General features: G+C 37.3%; 1 protein-coding gene and 1 long non-coding RNA gene across 2 annotated transcripts; one reads left to right on the forward strand and one right to left on the reverse strand.

Annotated features, from left to right (window-relative positions):
- Positions 1-431: 431 nt before the first annotated feature.
- On the reverse strand, positions 432-18,993 carry LOC116266867 (PP2A regulatory subunit TAP46). Its single transcript, XM_031648310.2, is given in 11 exon segments — positions 432-978; positions 2,829-3,109; positions 4,538-4,590; positions 4,593-4,608; positions 4,737-4,772; positions 7,581-7,742; positions 11,347-11,448; positions 11,614-11,700; positions 13,090-13,212; positions 16,327-16,430; positions 18,841-18,993. Coding segments are annotated over 10 exon segments (1,197 nt in total). The 5' UTR covers positions 16,423-16,430; positions 18,841-18,993; the 3' UTR covers positions 432-737.
- A 3,468-nt stretch (positions 18,994-22,461) lies between these two features.
- On the forward strand, positions 22,462-25,626 carry LOC116267245 (uncharacterized). The gene is made up of 6 exons (XR_004175556.2): positions 22,462-23,038; positions 23,124-23,427; positions 23,492-23,625; positions 24,091-24,203; positions 24,359-25,276; positions 25,379-25,626. It is a non-coding gene; the product is annotated as an uncharacterized LOC116267245 (long non-coding RNA).
- Positions 25,627-26,866: the final 1,240 nt, after the last annotated feature.

The following is a 26,866-nucleotide window of genomic DNA, read 5'->3' on the forward strand; positions in this document are numbered from 1 at the left end:
GCCCCAGGGATCATGTGAAAGCTATTTGCCTTTGCCCCAGGGGATCACATAACATCTTCCACGCATCTAACCCAAAAGATTGCTTAAATTCATCGTCCACTTTGGTAAAAAAAAAAAATGTTCCATGAATCTGCCCTACTTTTGGAGGCAGATGCATGGAACAGTACCAGATTGTTACTATCCCCAAACAGCCCCCAAGCATGCAATCCTATGTGCACGAAAGCCACAATGCATAGATTGTGAATACCTTCGAACCCAAATAACCATCTTTTCTGGCACTCTGTTCAAGAAACACAAGCCAATTATCCAAATTCCAAGCATCCCACTTGCTGACCAGCCACCAAAATCAAATACTTGAAACTCGAATTCTGCTATCATTTTTTAGTGTTTTTTGCCACATCATAAGTTCAAATTTCACGAATATTGGCAGATTTGGCTTTCAAAGCAAATAACTTTAATGTTCACAATGAGAATATGTCATCTAAATAGTTCAATGTCTAAGATGTTGACCAGCAACATACATGATACACCACAAAATAAACCTCCCCCAATTGATAATAAAAATTCCGAACCCCACCAAACGCACCAAGATACTCAACACACACAAAACGACTAAGGTACTTCTAGATTACCGCATCAAGTACGTATATTATAGCAAATCAACCACAACCAAGGGCCAGCACATACAAGCTTCGAAGACTCCAAACAAAAATAAACAGATCAAGAATGGCAAAAGCCTACCCACATGGCGTGAGCTTTTTGTTACCTGCCCCACGAGGGTTATCATCTTTCCAGTCATCCCAAGCTCGTGCCTTCTCTTGTGCAGCATCATCATCTTCTTCATCAATCGGTCCATTTCGATTGTCTTTGTGCCATGAAGACGTGGCTTCTTCCACCATTTTGGCGTTTCTCTCTTGCCATTTCTTCATCATGTCCATTTCCCACAAGCCTGCTTCTTCAATGCTCATGGTAGGCAACCTGCATTTCAAACAACAATGCTATGCAGGTGGAGCGCTCAATGAAGAATAAAGAAATGAAGAAGCTGAAACACCATGAAGGCAAATTCAGATCGGAAAGAAATGATTTTCTACTTTCATATTCTACAATAAAAAATTATTAATTCAACATTAAAATGATATCTAAATAACGGAACACTTCATTTTCAGTGCTATATGCTTTGTTGCACCTCTTTTTGTGGCTAATCCCCATCCATTCCCCACCTGTCATCTCTCAATATCAATGTCAGCCCTGGAGAGAAGAACGAATAGACTAGAGCTTTTCATGAAATCTCTTTCCTGAACACCGAAAACAACAGCATAGCTCAAACATCTTTTCGAGCAATCAGTGATGACATACGTAATTATTTCCATTCAAGCCCCTCAACCATTACCCACATTTACAGTTTTTACCTTTAGATTAATATCATTTACCACCCCCCAAATTAGCCTCGGGTCTTTTCAAGCTTGAAAATAGTAACCAGAAACTAATTTTATTTTACTGGTACATGGCACTAAGGCTTCTATTAGCTTGGCAGTATCCCAAATAGTTACCCGGGACAAAACTGTCCTTTATCTCGCATCATTCTTCTTGCAGCATCTTGCCCAACTCAACATAGTATATTAACCAACATGACTAATGAGACAAAGGCCACGAAAATAATTTCGTGGAAAAAACGTTGTCTCTGTGTATGTGGAGCTTCATGTCAGCTTAGGCAAAGCTTCCTCTGCTTTTTGGATAAGATCATAAAGGCTTTATTCCATTGCCGACCCGTATATATTCATGCAGCAAGGGGCAGGAAGGTACACCACAGTGATGGTCCGATATCTCAGCAGGTTTAATAGCACTGAGCAGAAAGGTACCTCCCAAAGTACAATCATTTTGTGAATGAACGGAGCTAGAGCATAAGGTTAACATGACGTTGGGAGATACAATGGAGAAGCAATTCTGGAAAATAAGTGGTTGACAACAAACATAAAAGATTGAGCAAAAACTTTTCATAATGCAAAAGATGGCAAAATATATAAAATGTAGGCAGAATTTTTTCATAATGCAAGGAAGGAGGCAAAATAATCACAATATGGTGGTACTAATGCTTCCACCATCTTAATCAGCCAACTTGATTGCCTCCTTGAAAAGTGTTAGGTAATCTGAAATATTCTGTATAGTTACTGGATATGTCTAAAAATATATCCACATTCCACAAACAGAAGAAAAAAAACAATAATAGCCATTTTATAAAATCAATAGCATAAATAAGTTGATGACATTAATTTTGCTGTAAAGTTAGAGACTTGTACCCAAAAAATGTAACAACAGCTTACATTTCTCATAAAAAAAGAAACAAATTGGGAATGCTTTTGGCTAGATTTAACTTTTCAACTACCTAGAGACCTTTGTGTTTTTCAAAAATGCTATCTTCACACCTTAAAGAAGTCAACCTCCATTATAGTTATAAAGTCCAACAAAGTTCAATACTGTAGGAATTTCACTTCAAAAACAGAAGCACTGTGCTAAAATACCACATCTGTGGAAGCACTGTTCCCCTAACATGGGAAATGAACTCCAGAAACACTTAATAGACATTTTTCTAAAGCAGCTTTCGGAGGAATAAGCTGCTGTTTCTGTAGGAGAGCATGAATACCTCGAAAAGTTCAGAAGCTTTTTATGTTCATGCTTAAAATCACTAGAGCATAAGCTACTCAATGCACCAAAAGTACCTTTTATATACTAAACATGCCATTGAACATAAAAAGGCCTACATTACATCAACAGTAAACATATATTATGCGTTTGCATGTGTATCGAGAGAGAGACGTAGCTGTATTTACCTGTGACTAGGTTGGAACACTTGTGCAGTCATTCTCTCCCTCTCAGTACTCAGGTTCCCACCTATGACACTAGCAGGCCCAAATATAAAGGGCTGATGTTTGTGTTCGTGCACCTGAGAAGCCTTTGCACGGCCTTCCAGAACATCCTGAGCAAATGTAGCGCACATTATAGGCTGTGCTGGTTTTGAAAACTGAGACCGAAGAGCAGCTTGTTTGTGCCATGCTTCTGCTTTCTTTACTCGATCATCAAGGAAAGAATGTGTAAATTCTGTATTCCCCTCCTGCATATGCATTTCACAATATGATGTTTTACAATGAAAAGTGACATTATACTAAATGTGTGTAAATGTGTGTATGTGTGCACATAACCATATAGACTATAGTGCTGTAACCTTCTAGATCTCACAATGCACAAGAAATCAAGAATATACACAATCCATCAAAATTCAAAAGTAGTATCCAAACCTACTATTTGCCCTGTGATGCAACCCAAAACTCCATCTTTCAATGAACTCGAATGTGCATTGAGGCAATCAACCTTCCATTCCTGTGAAGGCTATTGCATGTCGAAGGAAGGTGAGAAAGACAAAACACTTGGGGTGGAAGAAAGGACCTACAGTTTGCAGTCAAAAGCCAGAAGTGTACTGCTCAGCTGTTAGTCCAGAAAAAGCAATGGGAGTCGTGTGGGAGAAATGGAGCCCCTGAATTAGGCAAGGGCTTCCATCCCGTCCTTACTAATCTTTGCTCGGTCCATTATAGTAAAATAGGCGTAGAAACCTCTAGCAGTGAAGAAGAGCTTTAACAGTGCATGCATGCACTCAAGCAACAAAAAGAAAGAAAGACATGGACTACCTGTAACAGGGAATACATAGACATGTGACATTTATCTAACATAGGCTTGCCTTCACCATAATCACAAATCTCATTCTTCAGTTTCATCAACGAGCTTATATGCAAGTATTCACCAGAAATTTTATTTTCCTCGAGAAACCATGGGAATTTAACAATTAAAAATATGTAAACTGTAATGGAATGATTAAATTGAGTTTTCTGCTAATTTTCTTAAAAAACATTTCTAAAAATTAAAAATAGCCATTAAATCCAAAAAGTTTCATATATATATCTATATAGAAAAATATCACAAACTTTTTGAAATATGATGACAAATTACTTTTTCATTTCATTTGTCCTCTTTTGGTGTTCCTGTTGCAGTATTTTGAAAATATCACCGATATTTGTGACTCTGATCTCAACCCACATAAACAAGTCATAGAAACAGGCCTGCAAGAAGGAACTTATGGCAAAACAAAAGGGTGAATGTGGAAACAATTAGAAACGATAGAAATTTGGGACCATGATTTAAAGGGAAACTTGGATTTGAAGACATAGCTCCCAGAAGCATCAAGAGATAGCCTTGTGTGTTATCCATGGTTATCTTGTGCGATATGTTGTGCTTAAGGATCCATTACTGCTACTTTTCGGCTCTTAAGATGCTTAGTTACAGCCTTACAAGTCAAATAGACATGCATTAAGTTCTTGAATCTTAACTCTTAAAATATGGTAGCATTAGCACCGACTACTAGTCTATAATTTATAAACCTGCCACATTACTACTAGTCTATAATTTATAAACCTGCCACATTATAGTGAGAGAGAGGGAGAGAGAGAAAGAAAGAGAGAAAAAGAGAGAGAGAGAGAGAGAGAGAGACCTGTAATTGCTTCTCTTTTATGACGGTGAGCATTTCTTCCTCTTTTTGAACATTTCTAACAAGTCAAAAGCCTGTCCAATATAATTTCAATTAACATCTTGTCGTGTAATCAAGAAGGAACAAGTGATACTTTTGCTTTCTGCAATTGATGGATAATGCATTGACACCCACTCAAACCAAGAATCTTCAGCAAACCAACCTTACACAGAGCCAATGAAATAGTTGTAAGCCATGCCTGCAAAACACGAACATGTCAAGACATTGAGAACAACCGTGTCTGAATAACAGAGTGAGTGTACACCCATCCAAGGTCTAAATCTCAAGGTAGCTTAGTCCATTACCCAAATCCTTTTTAACTGTGAAGAACATATGAAGGTAAATGAGGCATTAAAGCATCATATATTGGCCTTAAAGAAATGACAAATAGATAACTTGTAAAGGATACGTGAACCTCAGGCTCTTTTAACTTGTTTAGTCGGCAATTTAAGAAAAAAATCCATCCGATATATAATAACTACATAAAAGATGAAGACACAAGAACCTCACAAGCATCGTGTTCCACAAATTTTAAAATTGAAATCACGCTGGTGCAACAAATAACAGAGGGCAATAGTTCAAATTCACAAAATGGAAAGAGGCCTTCACTCTAATGGCAAAAGAAGATGACATACAAATACACTGACGCATGCACGAAAACTGGCTAAAAAGTAATATGTTAGTTTCACAACATATATCGGATACATCTTGATCTATCTGACGTCGTTATTAATTTTGTTAGCAATATAGTCAGTAGTCACAATTAAAATCATGAACAGAGTTCTTGTCACAACATAGAAAGGAACAAGTTCGTTGTGCTAATAGCATTTAGAAACAATTTCAAGCCAAGAGATTTCAAAAAATATGATGTTTCTTTAACATTAGTATTGGTGCTTGAAATCTTGAAAATTTCAAGTACTAACCTTTAGAAAATAAGCTGACATTTGTGAGTAGCATGTAAACAGTCAAGCTGTCAGCTTCTGACGACGTCAACAATGAAATCTTAAGTTGTCTTTAGATGCACATGCCTTTACGGCATAGATTCTTGTTTATTGTGTGTTTTTCATAAATAATATCTTGAAACATTATTATTTTACTTTTTATCATAGTCACAAATATCGTCAACAGGTTTTAAGTGGCGAGGTTTTTCTCAGATATTTTTCAGCAATGCTGAGAATCTCAGGAAAAGTTCAGCAACTTTTTTAAAAAAGAGAAGTCCTAAAAATTAGAAAAAAGCTATGTCACACGGGTGCGGATGCGATACGGGGATACGGGTGCGGATACGGCAATTTTCAAAATTTTCAGATACGCGGACACGGCTACATTAAATATTCTAAAAAATGATAAGATTAAAAAGAAACATTAAATTAATAGTTCACTCTTACAATCTTGAAAGAAAATGTGTTTTATCACAAAAGTACTGAATATCTGAAAGGATTGTTCATGGAAATAATTGGATGCATCACAAAAAATTGATAAAATGAAAAAAAAAACATTAAATGTTTAATTTTTATATTTTGCCGTGTCCTAGCCGAGTCCCGTGTCGGAATCGCCGTGTCGGCGAGTCGACATGGGTACGCAGCCTCTTTAGCCGCGTCCGTGTGACATAGGAAAAAAGTTAAATAAATGCAAAACTAACAAGATAACATAAAAATTAACTTGATAAAATGATAAAAGATGACGATCTAGTAATGACAGAAATGAAGATAAATAATTTGGCTTATGTTTAAAATTTTAGAGCAAAAATAACATAAAAATAATGACAAAAAAGCAAAAAAGACATAAAAATTTCATTTCATTTTTTTTTTCAGAAAAGGGAAAAAAGATGGGTTTTTGTTTCATTGTTTTTAACGTTGTTATAGCATTTTTTTTTTTGAAACAGCAGGCTTTCTGTGGCTATGCTTTTTATTCACATTTATGGTCTCTTTACTTTTCAGAATTTTTTAGAACTCTTTTGAAAAAATTATGACATTCATGGTATGCATAGTCACAAATATCTCCAATATTTAAAAAATATCCCAATATTATTTTATTGAATCTAGAGAACAAAATCAGCAAAATATCACAATATTTTCGAAATGCACCCAAAAAGTAATTGATATGGCTGTGGGCATGCGTGTATACAAGAGTGAGAGAAATGGGCATGGAGTATTTTCAAGGAAAAATGAGTGTGGGGTCATAAATTTATAATCATAAACTGACAAACAGCAAACTAATAAACATAGCAAAATTAACGTAAATTAACTCATGGCAGAAATAGACTAGATCAAAGTTAACTATGTCCATTTTGAATGACTCCCACAGAAGGACCGCACCTCGCATGGCATTGACTGTGCCCATGGCAAGTCTAGAGTCACACTCGTACCTACACCCATGTTTGGCTGTGTTGACACAGGTGTGGCACCTTGCTACCCTGAACCATGTTCCATAGGCCAATATAATAATATTATCCTAAGATGCACCCAAAAATCCTAAAAAACCTATTATCTCAGTCCCTTCTTTTATATTTTTGAAGTTTCGATATTTCGGAACCCACAAGAATTTCTGCATATTCTTCAATTAAAAAATACCCTGAAAAAGGCTCCTGGGAAAAACCACGTCCAGAATTTGTCAAGAACTGACATTGGCAACCATGATGGCTTCATATGTTATGCACATGTCTTATTTTGTGTTCCATTTATATGGGACTGCATACATATTTTGCAAAATGTTCTACTTTTACATACCATGTGAAGGCTAAAGCTTCAAGAAAAAAAAAATGCACAAACATCTTAGTTAAAATTTTTTCTTTAAAGTTCAATATATATGCATCATAGCGTCCATTTTCCATGTTTTTTGTCATAAAGTTCTACGGTTTGAATGTGGAAATGTAACATATTATATACCCAATACATAGCCAAAACTCCTACAGTGATGTACATATTAGAGTATTCTATGGTGCACTCACTGAACATCATAACAGTAGATGCAAGGAGCCACATTCTTTCATCAGGGGTCATATGCTAACCTCCCTTTCTTCCTCACCATCATCATCAAGTGCATCCTCCTCTCCAACTTCAACTGTGGTGGTCAAAGCAGTCGCTCTAGAAGACCTCCCCCTCCGTTCCCTCCTCTCTTTAATATCCTGCAGCTTGGATTCTGCAGCCTTCTGACGCTTGAAACGAGCAATCTGTCAAAAAAAATCATGAAAATAATAAGATAGCTACTAACCCATCACTAACTATAACAAATCAGCCTGCAGCATATTAAAAAATTCCTGTGTGTTTGCCTCTTTAATGGAGCAATAGATGCAATCATCAACTATGGAATGCTATCCATTTTGCAAATTTCAAAATCTTTTCCATTGCATACCTTCAGTCAGAAATTACATAAACAATTACTTGTATCAGAAGTAAACAATAGACGCAATGCATATAAATCACCATATTGGCGAAAAAAAACTTTTAATAAACTCCAAACGTTCTCATCATAAGATGGTCAAGCTTGCAGACAAGCACACATACAGAAACATACATGCACACAACTGACAGAATAAGGTAACAATTAACAGAGGTCCATCAAAAGGAATGCAGAAGAAACTAAAGTATCCTTTTACTTCTCAAAGGAACAAGCTGCTAAAAAAGGTTGTGCCTATAAGACTATAAAACACAGAGAGAGAGAGAGGATCATCCCAAAATAACTCACACTTTTAGGTAAGCACACAGGTACATGCATCTATGTACACACACGCACACAAAACTGACAAATTAAAGTGAACACAAAAGTCCATCATACATGAAAAAGTAGCAAAAGAAATGGAAGGATTCATTCCCTCAAAGTGGAGGCTGTTGCAAGCAGCTGAGAGAGAGAGAGAGAGAGAGCCACAAGGTAAGAGTTCTAAGACCTAAAATAGAAGTACTTCGATCTCAAATTAAGATTGGATTTTACAGTGATCCAAAGCTGCATGGCACCTCGAAGGTGGCAATATCCTTATAAAAAGACTAGTTCACCAGTAAGGCTAAAACCGTAGGCACACAAATTTATGGTCTCTTCCATTTCCTAGACACCCAAGCCTCCTCCCATCTAGACCCATCAAACTAGCTCTTGCTTATCCCTAAAGCCCTAATCTCAACCGTAGACCTCAATCCTAGGACCCCCTCTAGTCTTTTCTCTATTTAAATCCACCAGCCTAAGAAGAAGGGGACAAGTACCCTCCTTTTGCAACTAGGACTGCCTCCTCCTCTTTGCCATGTCGTCTTCCAACTACCCTAACTCACCACCCACTTCTGCTTCATGGTTCCCTATGTCTCCCCTTTGAAGATCCAATTTGATGGATGAGCACTGGCCAACTGCACCCCTTCGTCCGTTTTGACGTATGAAGTCCAATTCCTGGTTTATATGTTCTCAAATTTTCATGATTTTTTTGGCATATGTGCAATTTTTACCAGGATTTCCTATTATAAATAGAACAAGAAATCTTTTGTAACTTGTTCCACAAAAAATAAGAAGAAAGAAAATCTGGTGCAGCCAAGGACATAGGAGGGTTTCCTCTAAACCATGTAAATTGTTACGCTGGTCGTGGGTATGAGGAGAGAGAAAGACTAGTGAAAATCGTAAGATTAATCTGTCCAAATCTCTTATTAAGAAAATAGGGTAAAACTGAACAATTACACAGTATGTCCAAAAATAAAACAAATATTAATAAAGAGCTGCTCCTAACTATTTAATATTCTAAAGAACTACCTAACGTAAATATTATTCAACACTCCCCCTCAAGCTGGAGCATAGATGTTAATCATGATCAACTTGTCACAACGTCTAGAAAACTCAGTAATAGGTAAAGCATTAGTAAAAATATCAGTCGCTTGCTCTTCTGAGACTACATGTATGGTAGATATATTGCTCCTTGGACCATGTCTCTCATGCAACGACAATCTACTTCAACGTACTTTGGTCTCTCATGAAGTACAGGGTTATTTGCGATGTAGGTGACAGCCCTGTAATCACAGAATATCTTCATAGGTATGGAAGTAAGACTACCAAGACTCAAGTAACGATTTACACCATGTTATTTCTGAGTTGTTTGAGCCATAGCTCGATACTCTGACTCTGCACTAGACCTAGAAACAACATTTTGTTTCTTGCTTCTCCAAAATATGAGATTTCCTCCCACAAAAACAAAAAACCCCATAGTAGACTTCTTATTATCAATAGAGCCAACATAGTCTGCATCACTGTACGCTTCAACATCAAGAGATGTAACCTTTCTGAAGAAAAAATCTTTGCCAGGGGAGGATTTTAAATATTTGACAACCATCATTGCATCATCCCAATGTGCCTCTTTTGGTCTTTCCATGAATTGACTTAGTTTTCCCACAACAAAACTAAACTAATAGCTGGCCGAGTTACAGTCACATATAGAAGCTTACCAATCAACGAACTGTAGGATTCATCATAGAGGTGTATACGTGGGTTCATAGGAAAAGTTGCAGGTTTTGCTCCCAACATCCCTGTGTCTTGCAAAAGATCAAGTACACACTTTCTTTGTGATAACACAACACCTTCATGACTACGAGCAACCTCGATGTCAATAAAATATCGTAGTCGGCCAAGATCCTTGGTAACAAAATGTCTTTGGAGAAACTATTTCGTCAGTGCTATCTGTTGTTCACAACTATACCTCTAGATCCTTTCTTGATGAACAACGAATGCTCCAGCTGAGATCTCTTAAACTCACACTCTGACACAACTTCACAAAATTTGTAGAACCAAGCACAAGGACTTTGCTTCAGACCATATATAGTCTTCTTCAACCTATTTATATATATATATATATATATATATATATATATATATATATATATAACAGATAAACTTTTTCAATAAGCTTACTTCTTACACAGATGCAGATTGCACAGGTGACCCAGATGAGAAGAGATCCACATTTGGGTACTACATTTTTTATAGGACAAAATCTTGTATCATGCAGTAGTTGAAAAACGGAAGGCAGTGGCACGGCTAGTATGACAGCAGTATAGACCGATGGCAAATGAGACAGGAGAAGTTACACGAATCAGACATCTAGTGGCTGATTTGGAAGAAGAGATTGCTCAGTCATTACTACTGTGTGATAATCAGAATTCTATAAATATTGTTTTCAGTTCTATTCAACGTGGCAGGACAAAACACATTGACATTGACCAACATTTCATATGCCAGAAAGTCGAACTCAAGGAGATAGAATCGTACATGCAAGGACAAAAGATCAGGTGCCAGATTTGTTGACAGAAGGGTGACAGGACACCAAATTCTGGTGATTGAAGAGCAAGTTGTACATGATTCAAAACCATGTACAACTTGAGGGAGGGGTGTTAAAATATAGAGTTTAACGTGCCTGGATCTAGATCCAGACATGTCTGATCCAGGTGCGCTTTTTTTATTTTAACATGTGCTGAATTCTTTCACTAATAGCACATTCTATTATGTTTTTTTGTTAAAGGGTATATTTGCCATAAGTCAAAGTATTTTTTAATATAATTGATTAGGGTTTGGAGGCATGTTTGTTGTTGCAGTGCCCCAACATTCCGCATGTTTCTATCTCCTTTCTTCGTTTTTCTACAAATTCAGGTCGTGGAAGTCATTTCCAACTGATATTTCCAGATTTATCATTGTCCACATGGAAACAAAATAAGTGCCTAGGTAAACTTACCTCATTTTGTCCTCCTAAATTGTCCTAAACTTAAAGTCATATGCACATGTCCAACAGAATATTCCTCAGTACGTTAGGTCCCTACCTTTTTAGCTCTTCTATTCACAGCTGTGTCTGCGGCCACTTGAGCAGTATCCAACTCCTCTTCAGGCACAAGCTCTAGCTTCTCACAGAAGGAAATGAATTCCTAAAATAGGTAGAGAGAAAAGTCAGAGGTTTAAGAATGACGAAATAAATAGCTCCACAATATACAGAATATATATATATATATATATATATATAGAAAAAGATCCCATCATGTTACAGTTATTGTTGAACATGAAGCCATTCGCAATTCGGTTTGCAGTTTCACCTTTAACCGCTCTTGAGAAGCCTTGAGTGCTTGGATCCTGTCTCCTTCCGTAACTTTTTCCATCAATTCCCCCAAATAAAAGGGCACCTGAACATATCATGATTACTTGTTAATTCTAGTCATCTCCACTAATGAAGAAATCTTCATTCTGTAGTATAGATGATAAAAATAGAAACAGCCAAGAGGAAAGAAAGTTAGCAATGTGAATAAATATTCTTCCTCCTAACAAACGGGCAATATGGCCAGAAACCCGGATAGCACATGTATATTGCAACAATCGAGTTGAATTATCTAAAGTTTAAACAAAGAAAAGTTAACCTATTTGGACCTCATCAAATTGGCAAAATCTAAAATGAGTATTGTACTTTGTCACAGGAATACATCTGAAAGTATGGGGATACTGCTATATTTTTCTAAGTATAATTTCTACATAACAAAATAGAGAATCAAAGATAGAGTATTCTTATGATATTAGTCTAGCATCACTAGCAAACTTGCCATTGCCTTCATAACATATACACAATTACACATGCAAGTAGACAGCCATTCACACCTGTTCTTGCAGCATTTTGTACAATGCAGTCATCGCCATTACCTTCATGACACAAATACACATGCATGTACATGATCACTTAGTTGCCTAAAGGAAAACTTTTTGGCATCAATAACATGATAAAAAATGGTATATTTGAAAAATCATTCTTTAAATGTTCCAAGTTTCTTCATATAATCTGCAATTAAAAATTGTTCTAGTGATTGCCAACATTCCTAGCAAAGTGACTGCCAATCTAAACATAGTACATACTGATTCATGTCATGTAAGCAGCAAAAAAGTCATACTTCCTTTATTCAAAGCTGAATTAGGTATTATTGTATTATTGTCTTAACAGATGAATTGAATGTTAATATTTGGTACCAGTCTTGCAAAAAATCAGTCAGCTGATCTGTCCAATTCCATATTCAATAACGTCACTGAACATGCAAATGAATATTTGATTATTTTCTTTTGTATGCCTCACACTTCAGGCACATGTCCATTATAGACTGAACTTTTTCAAAAGGGAAGTATGTACATCTAAAGTATAACAGTTTCTTTACGCATGAATACGACGTCAATTATGACTCAATTCCATCCCATCACCACCATTTTTTTTAGCACAGAGTAACAAAAGATGTAACACCTTAAAGCATATCATTAAGAGCACAAATTCCACTCAAAGAAATGGATTTCATAAGTTTCTAGGAAAGGAAAAAATTAAGGCCTAAGAAAGTTCCCTGTCCACATAACAAACTATCAAACTAATATCATTAAATAGAAAAAGCATACATGAGCCCCAAAAAGTTGACAATTTTCAGCAAATAAAGCAGAGGCAATGGATCATATTTCTTGATGAATATCTTGACAAGTGAATAATGTAGAGTTACAGAACTCTAACATCACAAAAGACAAAACGAAAGATCCGAGTTGTGAAATACCAGCAGATACTTCAGATTTACAGTACTAATATCTTCTTTTGACTCATTTGCTGAAAAAAGACCCAGTTTGTTGATCATTTCCTCACATTTCTCCAAGGCTTCAATTGTCTTCCTCAATGTATCCTGCAACCCATCCAAAAAAAGAAAAGAAATGTTTAAAGGCACCAACGGCACAGACATGCTATTAAAACTAAACTAGTTAAATTTTTAAAGAAAAGAAGACTAGCTCAAGTAAAATGGTGGGACTTGGAAGAAGAAGAAGTTAATGATTCAAATTAATAGCTTGTAGCAAAAGCAATTGCAAGTAACTTTTTCCTTGTCTGATAGTTGGGGGTGCAATCAACAACAGTCGGCTTTGAAGAAATTAAGAATTGTACAATTCATTCTTCTTCAGACAAAGAAATCACAAACCAGGAACTGCGAGCAGACTTGTGGATTTCTTTCAATGCATCAATATGATTAATCTTATCCAAGATTCTAGAGATGATCTGACCTCAACAAATCCATGATATGCCGATTTTCCATTTTGACTCCTGTTGTCCTGCACTATCTCCATCTTATATCAAGTCCATAGAAAATGCTGATTGCAGAATCAACTGCCACATCCACATGAATAGAATGCAGGACAGCATGTCCACAATTTACTTGCGTTCCTCTCCTGCATCACAATGACAACATGACCTATCCAATTAAGTAACATCTAGCCTACTTGCACATTAACCGAATATATTATTTTGGAACCTGTCTTCAAGCCAACAACAGATTGCTCCTAGTACTGTTGATGTTCAAGAGTATTAATTCTTTGGGTGCTCACCGCAGGAGTTGCATTCTTCAAAACCAAAATTGCAAGCTCTAGAGTTCGAGTTCTGACGCAATTTCACAGCCATCTAACCCATCCACCAGCTCAAGCAACAGCTTACAGCACAAAACTCCTGCCCGGATATCAGATATTCAACAGGCCAATTATCACGATCCCCTCAGTGCTCTCCTTCTCTATGCCACTTTCTCAGCCCCCCTTTCGAGGCTAGGTTGAAAGGAAAAAACTATGGGATGAACCCCAACTGTTGTCAAAATCTGACTAAGAAACTGGTAGGTGATGGCCTTAGAAATCTCACTTCTATGATAGGCAACAGGTTCTAGTATCAGCAGGCCTGTAGCAGCCTGTCTCATCCAAGAGCCAGACTTTCTTTACAAGATCCTCATGTTCAAGATCAAGAGCATTTGTTTAACTTCTCTGCACCTAGTACTCAAAATAGGTAGCAAGAAAATACGACATTGTAAGGCTGGACCTTCCCTGGACACAACGACAATCAGCATTACCCCCCAAATTATGCACTTAAGTAGCTCAGCCATGCTGATAAGCACTGAGACTGGCCACGCCTCACACTCTCACGTATTTGGCTGCTAAGGACACACAGATCCTGGAACAATATCAAAAAGTTAACCCCTATGAAATATTATTACCAAAAGTCTGAATATCTTTACAAAGAGGATAAAGCCTCATTTATAGACATATACACCTAACCTGCCCAGTTCCCCTTGGCCAACAATGACCTCCAACGGCTTGACCTCCCTCACCCAAAGCTTTATTGTAACTGGATGTCCCAGTCATTTTCAAGAACCTAGCCTCCATTGGCCAGAGTAGGTCAACATACTGACAGTATTAAGCAGATGGTTGGCCCTGCTCAAGTCGGTCAGACCACATCTTGGAACCCTAAGCGTACTAGGTGCTCTGCTGCAGCCTACCTTGCTCTTGCAGGACCTCCTATGTCATGTTAACTGTGTCCTATGTGCGGCCATCCACGCGCCTTGCACGTGACCATACACATGCCTGCTCATTTGCTCTCAGCGATGCAGAACCAACATGTTATACCACTCTAACTGTGGCTGTCTGCAACTCCCCATTGTGGCAGCCCCACCACCTCTCATCTGCCCACTAGACTCGTCAACTGAAAGCTTCACTACTGCAGATCTCAGCTTCCTGAAGCTGCTGAAATGCCTCTACGTGCTACTCATGGCCAATGCTCCGCTCTGCATGACCTGGCAACATCCTTCGCATGGCCCTGTTTAGCCTCTCCAAGGTCAGTCAGGTTCATTCAGTATGCCCATACTCATCCATTGCCCCAGATCTCAGGCCTTGCATGGGAAGGCTTGTATCACTGGGCTGCCTAGAAGCCTAAGTTAAAGAACTGCCTTAAAATCCCTTTGTTTCCTCTTTTGTTCCTTCTGATTTTGCCTTTCTTTATTATTTTTATTCTTTTTTTCCCTTCTCTTCTTCCTCCTCCTCCTCTTTTCTTCTTTCATTCATTGTTTTCTGCCTGCTAGCCAAGTAGGTGTCACCTTGCTTTTTTTCTCCTCCTTTTTTTTAACTAATAAACCACAAACTTGACGCCTATGCTCTACACTGTCCCAATGGGAGAGAGACAAAGAGAAAGAGAGGGGGAGGGAGGATAGGACAGCACTTACGGATGAATTTGAGGCAGTTTTTGCTCCTCAAATTCTGATAAGACTTTAAAAACCAAAAGGGAAAGAAAAATGAGTTCTGATTTCTAGGAAAGGGCTGTCTTACAATCCACATGCAAAAATCCTCTACAAATAGCAACGGGGACCTTCTCTATTAGAAACCCATCAAACACATTACAACTTGCTTCTACATGCATTTCCTGCATACCATAACCTTTGATATATTGCCTCAAAGAAAAAGTTCTGCTTCCCACATACCACGGTCACACATCACAGCAAATGCTACACACACGACAAGGTATATCTTATTGGTTACAATATTGAGATTAAAATCTTTACTTAATTTTATTTTACTATGGATGATGCCAACCCGAAATTAAGTTTTTGGACTCTAACACATGGAATATGGTTCTCTTTAGCTAAAAAAATTATGACATTAAAAAGTAATAGCATTTCTCCTCCATTATTTCCTGTACAAATCCAAGCAATTCTATTGTTAACTGTCATTGTCAAGAAGAAACAAAACAGATTTGTTTTCATAAAAGCCAGAAACCATATTTCACAATGACTACTATCCTGATGTTGGTGCCTGGCCATGGGAAAAGAACTAAATCCAGTCAGCTATCAATAGAACACCAAAACCAGTGATAGAACAAACTAACAAAAACTATTGATATACCCTCCTACATCCAAAAGAAAAGGGAAAACCCACAAACCCCAGTTTCTCCTTCAGAGAAACTGCACCAAGAAAAGGATGAAGGCATCAGATTTTACCTGTTCGATGGATGAATCCACAGCTGCAGAGTGCATCTTCCGAGCATGCTCGAAAAGTGCAGGAAGAGACATCTCCTCCATCTTCACGTCCACCATCCGTCAACCTACAAACAAAATCAAGGGAAAAAAAAGAAAACCTAAACATAAATAGAAAAAGAACTGTAGAAGAAACCACAAGAGATGCATCAAAAAATCGAGACTGAAACTACCAGAAAGAAAAGGGGGAAGAAACAAACAGGAAATGATTGCACAAGTGAGAAAGATTGCCTGGAAAGAGGAGAAGCAATCAAATGGTATTACTCACAGGTCAGAGGCTCTCTGACGAGAAAAGAAAACTGGCTGGAATTAGACCAGGAAAAAGAAAGCAGTGGGTAAATGATGGGGGAGGAAGGGGGCCGTTGCCATGACAGTAAATGATATAAGAGGAGTTTACCAACTTTCCTTAATGCGGGGAAAACTAATGTCACACTCATATATATCATTCAAAAGTTACATGAAAAAGCAGAAAAATGATTTAAAGATTATGAAACTATCTAAATATGTATTTCTAAATAAACCCTAATATTTTTTTTTAACATAAAAAAAATTAGACGAATGGTGATGAAGATCCTAGCTCAAGTTTTGTTACAAACAGATGGCATATCTACCTTGCGATGAGTGAATAATCTAAATACTTCTGCAGCTATATCCTAGCAAAAACTCTGATCAATCCAGCCAATTTGTCGAATAATGCGCTGAAGCATAAGCTTCAGGATCTAAACTGTGAAGTATATAATATTTTATGAAAATAATAAAAAATTTAAAAATAAGATGATAAGACTCAAAATAAGATCAAAATGCTCAATTTGAACACTGCAAAAACTCAAAATTCAACAGCATAACATTAAAGTGCTGCAGCAAAATGCTCAAATAACATCAGCGTCTGAGACCACCTACAATTTCATAGGTGTTACAACTTACAACTTACACGTTCAAACTTTGACTTCACTATTTTGTTATCCAAATCCCTATTTTTTAGTGAAAAAATTAGGCCAACTTGAGTTCAAAAGAGGAAAAAAAGCAGTAAAAAATTGTCAACTTATATGTAATCTTGAATTATACAGAAATTTCAGGTCAGCGTAACAGCACATCACAATTATAAAGAAATTTAGATAATGAATTTTTTTTTTTAACTAAGAGACACATGTATATATTGAAATTATTGAATGTTGTTGGGACCTGTATATTTGCATTGAATAAAGGACTAAATACGTTGCTTGGTATGATAATAGGCCAAATTGACAAATTATCAGAAAATGGACAGGGAATATGTGAAGCTAATGCTTTCTGAAAACAGCATAAAGAATAGAACGGCAACAAAAATTTGTACGAACAAAAAAGAATAGAAAATCAACTTTCTTGGTGGGTAACAGCATAACAGTGATGATAAACCATAGGCTGGTTTACACTTTACAGAACCACGTTAAGAATGATCTACGAAGTTCATGATTTGCTTATCTAAGATTCACATGAGATGAATATAAACTTTTAAAGAGCGCAACAGGATAACAAATAAGTTATCAATTAAATAATTGTACGGATCTTTAATATCGGATGGATAGATAAAGATGATGTCTCTCCCTTCATTTTCTTGATGCATATGTAGATACTAGATACAGCATCATATGATTCGTATTGTATTTGCACATTGCACGGCATCAACAATTTGACAATCAACACATGATTAGAGAGAAAGAGAGGTAGGGCGAGGGCTGCAGGCCGGCCATTGCTGGCCGGAAGCCCTCTTGTGCTGTAAATAAAGAGAGAGAGAGAGAGAGAGAGAAGGCAACATTAGAAAGAGAGAGAGATATGGAGAGCAAGAGGAGGGCCGGGGCTGCCGGCTGGCCAGCAGTCTTAGTTTGCAGAAGAGGAAAAGAGAATAGATATTCAGAGACACAAAGTAAGGCAGGGGCTAGTGCTACCGGCCGGCCAGTGGCGCTCAATCGAGAGCCTGAGGCGACGGAAAGAAGCTCCTTGGGCAAGAAAGACAGACTCTGGCCGGCGGTGATGAGAGAGAGAGAGAGAGAGAGAGAGAGAGAGAGAAAGATAAAGGCGGTGACCGACCGGAATCGACACCGAATGACCCCGTCCAGTTAAGTATACCGTGAATCGACAGAAAGAGGCAGCTTCAAGTCTTCAATGCTGACACAGAGAGAGTTTCGACCGAGTTGAAGAAGTTAAAAGACCACATCAAAATAGGGAATTTTTAATAAAAATAAACGTTGTGCCTGAAGCGGACGGCCTGGGTGAGGCGTACGCTTCACCCGGCGATCAATCCCGAGAAACCTAACTCCAACTAGCCGAACGATGAAAAGCCCAAAACTCACGCATGGATCAACAGAAGAGAGTTTAGGCCGGAACTAGCAATGGAATTGATTGCATAGCACAATAAAAAATAGAAACCATCAAGCGGAATCAATATTCAGAAATCCGATTCCAAAAAACAATTCAGAACAGAAGCGAAAGATAAAGTACGGTGGCCTGCGATCTTCAGCGAGGCAGAGTTCGGAGAGATTCGTCCCCAGCGATCCCCGGCAGTGCAGACGGCTCAGAACGTAACCAGGGGCTCTGAAACTATGAACTCATCAAGTACCGTCGGGCATCCACCGCCTTTTGAGTTTTCCTTTTCTTTTCATTTTTTAGCTTCTTTATAAAATGTTATAACACTGTCCGGCACAGATCGGATCGCTCTATCGAGGCACTCACAACCCATTATCCGCTTCAGCATCCCTCAATGACGCATGTGTTGATGTCTCAGTATCCGGAATTTTAGGAATGTTAACGGATCCGATTCAAATTGTATCATATGTGATTTATCAGATGCAAATATGAATGAAAAGGTCTATATCATAGCCTAACCCAATTTTGAAATTCACAATTTAGATTCAGTTTTAATAGGAATGTTATTTTCACATTGAATCTAGATCTGAAAGTGTATACAATCGAATCCAAACCGCATTATGATGTGTTAAGAACCGACTTCTAATAGATATAGGTTATCTGATTTAATACGTATTTAAAACTGAATCCAAACATGTATATGTTCCAAACGTCATTTCTTAAATCTGAATTTCATATAATGTTAACTTTTTCTTGTACATATAATATAAGAGCTTTTCATTGAATATCAGATATTGGATCCAAATCCAATCTGTTAACTAACAACAGCCCCTAGCTTCCCTCCCGATGGACGCATCATTTTGGTCCCTCTCGTTTAAGCAAGCAACGGTCGCCGGCGGATCTGAAACGACTTGTGAAGGTTTTTGCAATATATTATTTTCTTGTACATGTCTTTCGCCCATATAGCCGTTAATTTTCGCTTGCAACAAGTGGCTACTTTATATCTACAAATACCAAACGGAGACTCCAGATTGCCTCAAGATTGCTGAAAAATGCGACATGGAAGGAACCAAAAGAATTATTAATCTACTGCCCATAAAAATCGAATTCAACTCGAACAGAAATATGACAATTTAGTGAATCCATCGGTTCAACATTAATATATATATATATCTATATATATAAAGAAATTTATATATATACGTATCTAATAATTCAATATAAAGAAAATTTTGCATACTTTTTTAAATGGTTTAAACTTGAATGTGGCAACGTGGGTCTTATGTCGGTTTTAATGTTGATATCGACCACGTTGCATCAACCGTTGAACACAAGCATGTGGCATCCATGCTTGAGAGGGAAAGTGAGAATCTTTGTGCGGATGTTATTATATGGCTAAATATTTAAAAATTACGGTTAAATGTAATATAAACCTTTATTAAAAATATTATAAATTGTCATCCGGTAAATTCTCTAGCTGGCTAATTTCAATGCCTTTGCCTGAGCGAATATCTTTTAATTGCTAGTATTTTACAAAAACACCAAATTAGCAGCCGTATTTCCCAAAAAAAAAAACATATTAATAGTTGTTTTAAGTTTATGACAAGCGCAAGAAGCAGCTCCTTCTTTATCGTAAAATATTTCCAATATTGATATTTGTGAGCAATTTTTCTCATTTACATGTTGGTGTTACTTAAAAATTTGAAAATTTACACTTAATGCTCTTTAGCCAGAATTTTCTGGCCCCTGCACAAAACCCTTTTGATGTTTGCAGAATACTTATCTGAAATTGGTGCTTCTTAATCTGTTCCTCCAAGAGACGTTATTATATTGAATCAACAAGCTGGTAAAATATCAGAATACCATCCGATCATAGAAATGCCTATTACACAACCAGAAGCAACACTGGATGAAAGTGAAACCAACATTCTGGAAAACACAAAGATACCATAGATCAACCAACTTTTACCCAATTGACAATGGGTGTGTTTGTTTTACCATGATATGAAATCCATGGCTTTAAGGTCGGACCTCCCCGGTCCAACCTTAAATCCACGGTTTTTTTACATGTAATATGGATTTAAGGTTCACATTATTAAGATCCTCAGCTTGTTTAAATTGATGATCTTACAATGCAGCCTTAGATATGAGATCTCATATTATCAAACACTACCTAAGAAAAGGGAGGTATGAATCTCCCTATTTGAAGAAATCGGCAGCACACACTGCATGCCATCAATAGAGTCTGCGGATAGGACTAGTGTCTCTGCCTGAGCCTAATTAAGTCAGTACCCAATTGATCTTCAAACCATAGTTATAAATAACGTTTCGAAGTTTTAAACAGTGAGGTTTTTCTCATGTATAATACGAGAATCCTGAAAAAAAATAAAAAATATGGTAAATTTTTAAAAATTAAAAAAAAACTGAAAATGAAAAGTGAGAAACTAATAACACAAACATGAAACGGTAAGTATATTTGCAACAAATAAAAAATTAAAAATTTAAAAAACCTGTTTGACATTAAAAAAATAAAAAAAAAGTGAAAAAACGTGTTTTTAAATGTTTTAAACAGCAATTTAATTGCGTTTTTGAGGGTTTTTTTTTAAAATGTGCTTTTTGTGACTATGCTTCAAACTATAAATGTCATTTTGCATTTTTCCAAACTATAGATGCCAACTGATTTGAGTGCCCCTCAGGATACAATTGTAAATCAAATAGAAACAAAGAAATAGAAACAGAATTAATAGGACACTCTTCAGATGGACACATACATTACTTTGCAAGGTCATGGCAAACACTCATGCGCATTATGCACATCATTTGTGCCATAAAAAAACTAGACGTTGGGGCAAACTTTCATGATATGTGAGTCAGTGAGTGCATTTTAATATATGGGGTTAAATATTTTACTATGATCCCCGCTGTCTCCCTATTAAGACAAACAAATGGGCATTTCTTAAGAGGCCATCACTCGAGGTGTTAAAGGAAAAAGAGGAATCTAAAATTTAACATTGTTAAGAAACAAATATCCTCTGGGAACATGCTCCACCTAAATGTCAGTAATGATGCGTTTGGTGATCCCACGCCAGTGCAACTGGAAAACCATTAGTGACGCAAGGTGGGCAGCATCAATAAAGATATATTTTACGTACTGTTCTTTCTTCTACGTCAAAGAAAGTTAAAAAGAAAAAAATATTGTACTTTCAGTGACTCACAGCGGATATGTCAGTAAAATTTTGACGGCACCCATCCATGTCAATAATGATGGTGCCTTTACTGACGTCTAGTGGTCCCTGTCAATTGAACTAAATAGAACCATTAGTGATAGATGTTGGTAGCATCTTGGACGATGACTTTATATCATCATTTACTAACGGTTTGTTTACAAGCGTTACTGAAAGCATATTTGAATATGAACCATTTACTGATGGTTTCTGTTTCTCGTGTCAGTAATGCTTTTTTTTATCTATTTTTGTAGTGCACCAGTCATGGAAAAGAAATCGTTGGTAAGTCATCTATTGGACGTCAGCAGCGGAAATGTAGTTTTTTCTTTCTATGATTGAACAATTGTTGACGCATTCCTGGCATCGTTACCAAATAGTTTCGTTTCACAACATTACTGACGCGTGAAGTACAAAAATTAGTGGCTGTCTTTCGTGCGAGAGATCCTCGGCTCATAAGGCGCGTACAAACGTCCCCCTTCCCCCCCTTTTTCATTTTTCCCTCCGATTTCGTCTTCCCAAGCGCGCTCTCTTCCTCCCTCGATGGTGCGGTTTTTCTCTTTATCTCGAAGCTATCCAATGACGGTGCAATTTCTTATAAAACTTAAATCTTTCTCTCTCTCTCTCCCTTAAGGGCCTGTTTGGTTGAAAGGAAAGGGAGGGATTCAGCAATCCCTCCTGTGTTTAGTTGGCTAATTGGCTAATTAGAAAGGAGGGAAAGGAAGGGAAAAAGAGAAAGTCTGTTTGGATGGGAGGGGAGGGAAAGGAAAGGAAAGGATTGTATAGTGTAAATTCAATCCCTCCCAAATCGAACGGATTGGGAGGGAAAGGAAAGGGAGTAAGTACAAAAGTGTTGACTGCCCACAATACCCCTCCACGTTTTTTTTCTCCTTGCCTCTCAACTTTTGACTATTGAGGGTATTATTATAAATTGTATTGTTTCCTTTCCATTCCATTCACTTTTATCCAAACAAGCTTTTATAATCACCTCTTTTCATTCCATTCACTTCCCTTCCCTTTCTCTTCCCTTCCCTTCCCTTTTCATTCCTTTCCTTTCCTTCCCTTTCCCTCCATCCCTTTCCCTCCAACCAAACAGGGCGTAAAAGGACCAGGTTAGATCAGTAAACTTGTATCATAGTCCCTTTCTCTAGTAAGTAGCTTTGCCTTGATAACAAAATCTCTAATCTTTGTTTGTAGGTTTTTGGGGGGTCTTGCCGGGCCTTCAGCACGACCGGTGCATTGAAATGAGCTAATATTCTTACGACTGTTGATGCATCGTCAACGTTTACGAGTTCCCTCAAGAGGATTCGCGGATTTACCATGAAATCGTACTCCTGAGATTGCTAATATTCTGATTGCGAATACCGCTCGATCTTTACATGAGGGCCAGTGAGAGAGCAGAGGAGGTGAGCATGAGTCTGCGTAAAGAAATAACCAGAATCTTGCCGCCTTAAAGCTCCTTAGCCTACGCGAGCAGCAGCTTGTTGATTGTGATCATGAGGTAGGTCGTCACTTTTTTTTTCTTACTTCTTTATTCATTATCATGCTCGGTTTTTACCTTTTAGGTGGCAACTGTTGCAAACATGGGGGCCTTGTAGCTTGTGACCCTTATCGTGCTGGTTTGGACCTTCTTTTGATGGTTGGAAGTGTGCGTGAGCAGATCCAGGCGGACAGATGACAGATCCACTCAAGGCATTGGGTAGGCAGTTCCTCTCATGGTGTCCTTCTGAAGCTGAAAATGAAATTCTAAAAGACATGATCTTTTTCCATTCCCGAGCACATTTTGAGAGCCTTATGAATATCTCTGTTTTCTTTTTGCTTGGTTAGTTCCTTTCGATTTTTTATTTTCTGGTGGCTGCTTAATGATGATTATCATCAAACGATAACGCGTCTTTTCTTGCATAGTTGGCTCTTATTTTTTGCATCAGTTATTTCAGCTGAAATTCTTGACAATTAGATATGAATTTGGTTTATTGTGATTTGTTTGTGTTTCCAACATGTGACACTATGCATAAAGCACCTTGTCATTATGGGAATTGCTCAAGAAGGACCACACCTTCGCGTACATGTGTGGACTGAAAGGAACCGAAAAAAAGGGACTGACAACATTAATGAATTAACTTTATGTCTTATTCTTCTAACTGTGGCCATGTTCTGATTGTAGGCATCGATTCACTTGAGTACGAAGAAGAGTTGATGAAGGCAGAGCAATGGAACGTTGAATTACACTGATGCTTGGATCTTCCAGTTCCCATAATCTTCTTTTCACCAATAACAGTATGTTGGGAACCATCGTCCTACTGTGCTATGTCGATAGTTAACCAGCTCTTATACGTATAACTTTTTCTTCAATTTTCCATTTCTCTCAAGGTAAAGCATTTTCTGTCCCCTTCTTGTATAGATACCTTATTCTATTGATTGGACTTGTGCAGGGCATTTAACAAGCTGTTGGGTCTGGAGGTGCTTGTGCTTTTGTTACTTGATGTTTATCAAGTGACATTTTCTTGTTGGGTTAAATGGTCAGTGCAGAAACATATATGATGAACTAGCTATTGGTCAATGGACTCTCACCTGTCCGTGTTTTCCTTGCTGAAGACTGTTTATGACAGTTTCTGATTAAGAGATATTCTGGTTTTGCTATTGCTATTAGAATTAGGTCATCGTAATGCCTATGTAATTGATTTGCATGATCTAACTCTAGACATGAAGCACATAAAGGATTTCATATTGATCAATTGCATACAGTATCCACCTTAATTAGACTTGTGTTTCTGTGCCATTTTAGTCTGAATTTTTGTCTGTGCAACTTTCCTCTTAATTTTCTGCCATGATTTTCTTGATTGGGATGTTGTAGGTTCCCCTGGATTTTTGCCCTGTAAATAGTGGCAACTGGTTTGTCTCTTCTGCAAGAGAATTTTTTTTGATGCACCAGCTTTATGCATGTCGGTTCTACTCTGTTCTGATACATATCACGTGCATCTTTGCCTGGCACTGTTGTTGTCTAATTAGATATGAAGTGTTGCTGTAACCTCTTGTTTACTGCATCCTGTGCGGCATGTGCATGCTTTTTTTGTGCTATTATCATTAGGAGTCACTGAAGATAAAGATGTTGGTGCATCTGTTAAGCAGTGATGCTTCTTGCTTTGCATTTTCTTCCCTGCTAATAACATTGTCAAGATGGTTTCAATATTTTTGATGTTTTAATGTAGGTCCCTCTGGTCAACTTTCAGGTTTTTGCTTTTAAGAGTGTTTTGTAGAAGTCAATCAGCTTTATCCTAGCATAGGGAAAGACTGTTACTTCTGTTGCTCTTGTATATCACATGGCCAAACGAGGCTAAAGACAGAGCCTGGTATGTAATGGTTTTACATATTTTATCATTATCCAACAACTTCGTTGTATCTTATCTGCCAGGTTTTTGTTCCATTAATTATTGTCACCACTCGCTTGCTAGGTTTTGGTTTGTGCACCATGTAATGTGGCTGTTGGTGGATTTGCTGATAAGAAAACAGAATTGATATAGATATTTCTTGAAAATGTTTGTTATACGACTCAACATAACTGTCTTCATGTTCTGGTTTGAAGATGACATGGAATTGATGTAGATCAGTGTCTACATGAACATAGATTGGCTTGGTATTGAGTACCGAACGCAATAAGTTCATAGTTTCCTGTCCTGCTATGAGCATGTTTTATAGTAATAATCTATACTTTGTCTCTACACAAATTTCTCCTTTTTATACGTACAGGTTTTGTTGTACTGATATACAGCATATATAAAAATATATGTGATAACTTAAGAAGAGGGTTTTTGTGGCAGATTTTGATATATAATTTAATATTCACTCTTTTGGTATGCCAGGATTCAAATTTAAACATGCAATTCATATGTAATTTTATGAAATTTTGCTTCATTCAGATTTTTTAATTTAATTATCAAGGATATGGCGGTGCGAAATTCACCGGAAAGATCATTCGCAGTAACCCTAGCTGGTAGTTTCATTGAGTCGCAGCAGTTGTCTCACTGTTACTCTAAATTATCATTGACACGATTCCTGCGTCAATAAAAAGTGACTACCTAAATCACCTCAACTATCTTCTGTGACGTTTATTTTGATCTTTTTCAACGCTAAAGTATAGCATCTTTAGAACCTGCCAATATTTCGAAGGCCTTATCATGTGTCATGATTTTCAAAGGCAGTTTTATAAGCTAAAATTATTGTAGAAATTTATTTTAAAAGAGTTTTAAGGAGAAAAAAATCGTTAAGAATTTTGAGTTAGTAGTTAAACTTGTAGTGAAACTTCCTCAATATCTATTTTGTACTGGTTATTATGATCAGTATATAAATTAGATCATCCTAATCATGTTGATAATGACTTTTTCAACCTTTTATAAATGGTTGTTAAGTTGGAAGGGCTTCTCAATTATCAAGTCAACCGAGATTCAAGGTCTGGATTTAATGCAGACAATGACCTTTAACACTAGTTCTTGAAAGTGTGTGTGAAAATAGATCCTCAAGAGTGTCGGTGCAACGGTTGGGGCGAGGTGATAGGCAGTCAGTCTTCATTTCGAACTATTGTGGCCTCAACCCTCTGTGCTGCAAAAGCAGGGAATCGATATGCAAGTTGAAGTATAATGAGGGTGCCTCCTCAAATCACCATAGAACAGTGGGAATAGCCTCTTGCTCACCCAAAAGTATGTATGAAACAATTTTTTCTTTTGACATGCATATAAAGTTTATATACACAGCCACAAAATCTGGCTTCTAATGGCAAAGACAGTGAAAATGAAAATTCTTTATTCTGTCACTTTCTCTCGCACTGCTTAGATCGAGATAGAAATCAGCCCCCTGAATTGATTAATTAACTTTTATTTGTGAAATATTACAACATTATAGATATCAACGATCTTAGGAATGATTCGATAGGAAACATAGGTTAA

Source organism: Nymphaea colorata, chromosome 13 (genome assembly GCF_008831285.2).
Source record: "Nymphaea colorata isolate Beijing-Zhang1983 chromosome 13, ASM883128v2, whole genome shotgun sequence".
Classification (NCBI taxonomy): domain Eukaryota; kingdom Viridiplantae; phylum Streptophyta; class Magnoliopsida; order Nymphaeales; family Nymphaeaceae; genus Nymphaea; species Nymphaea colorata.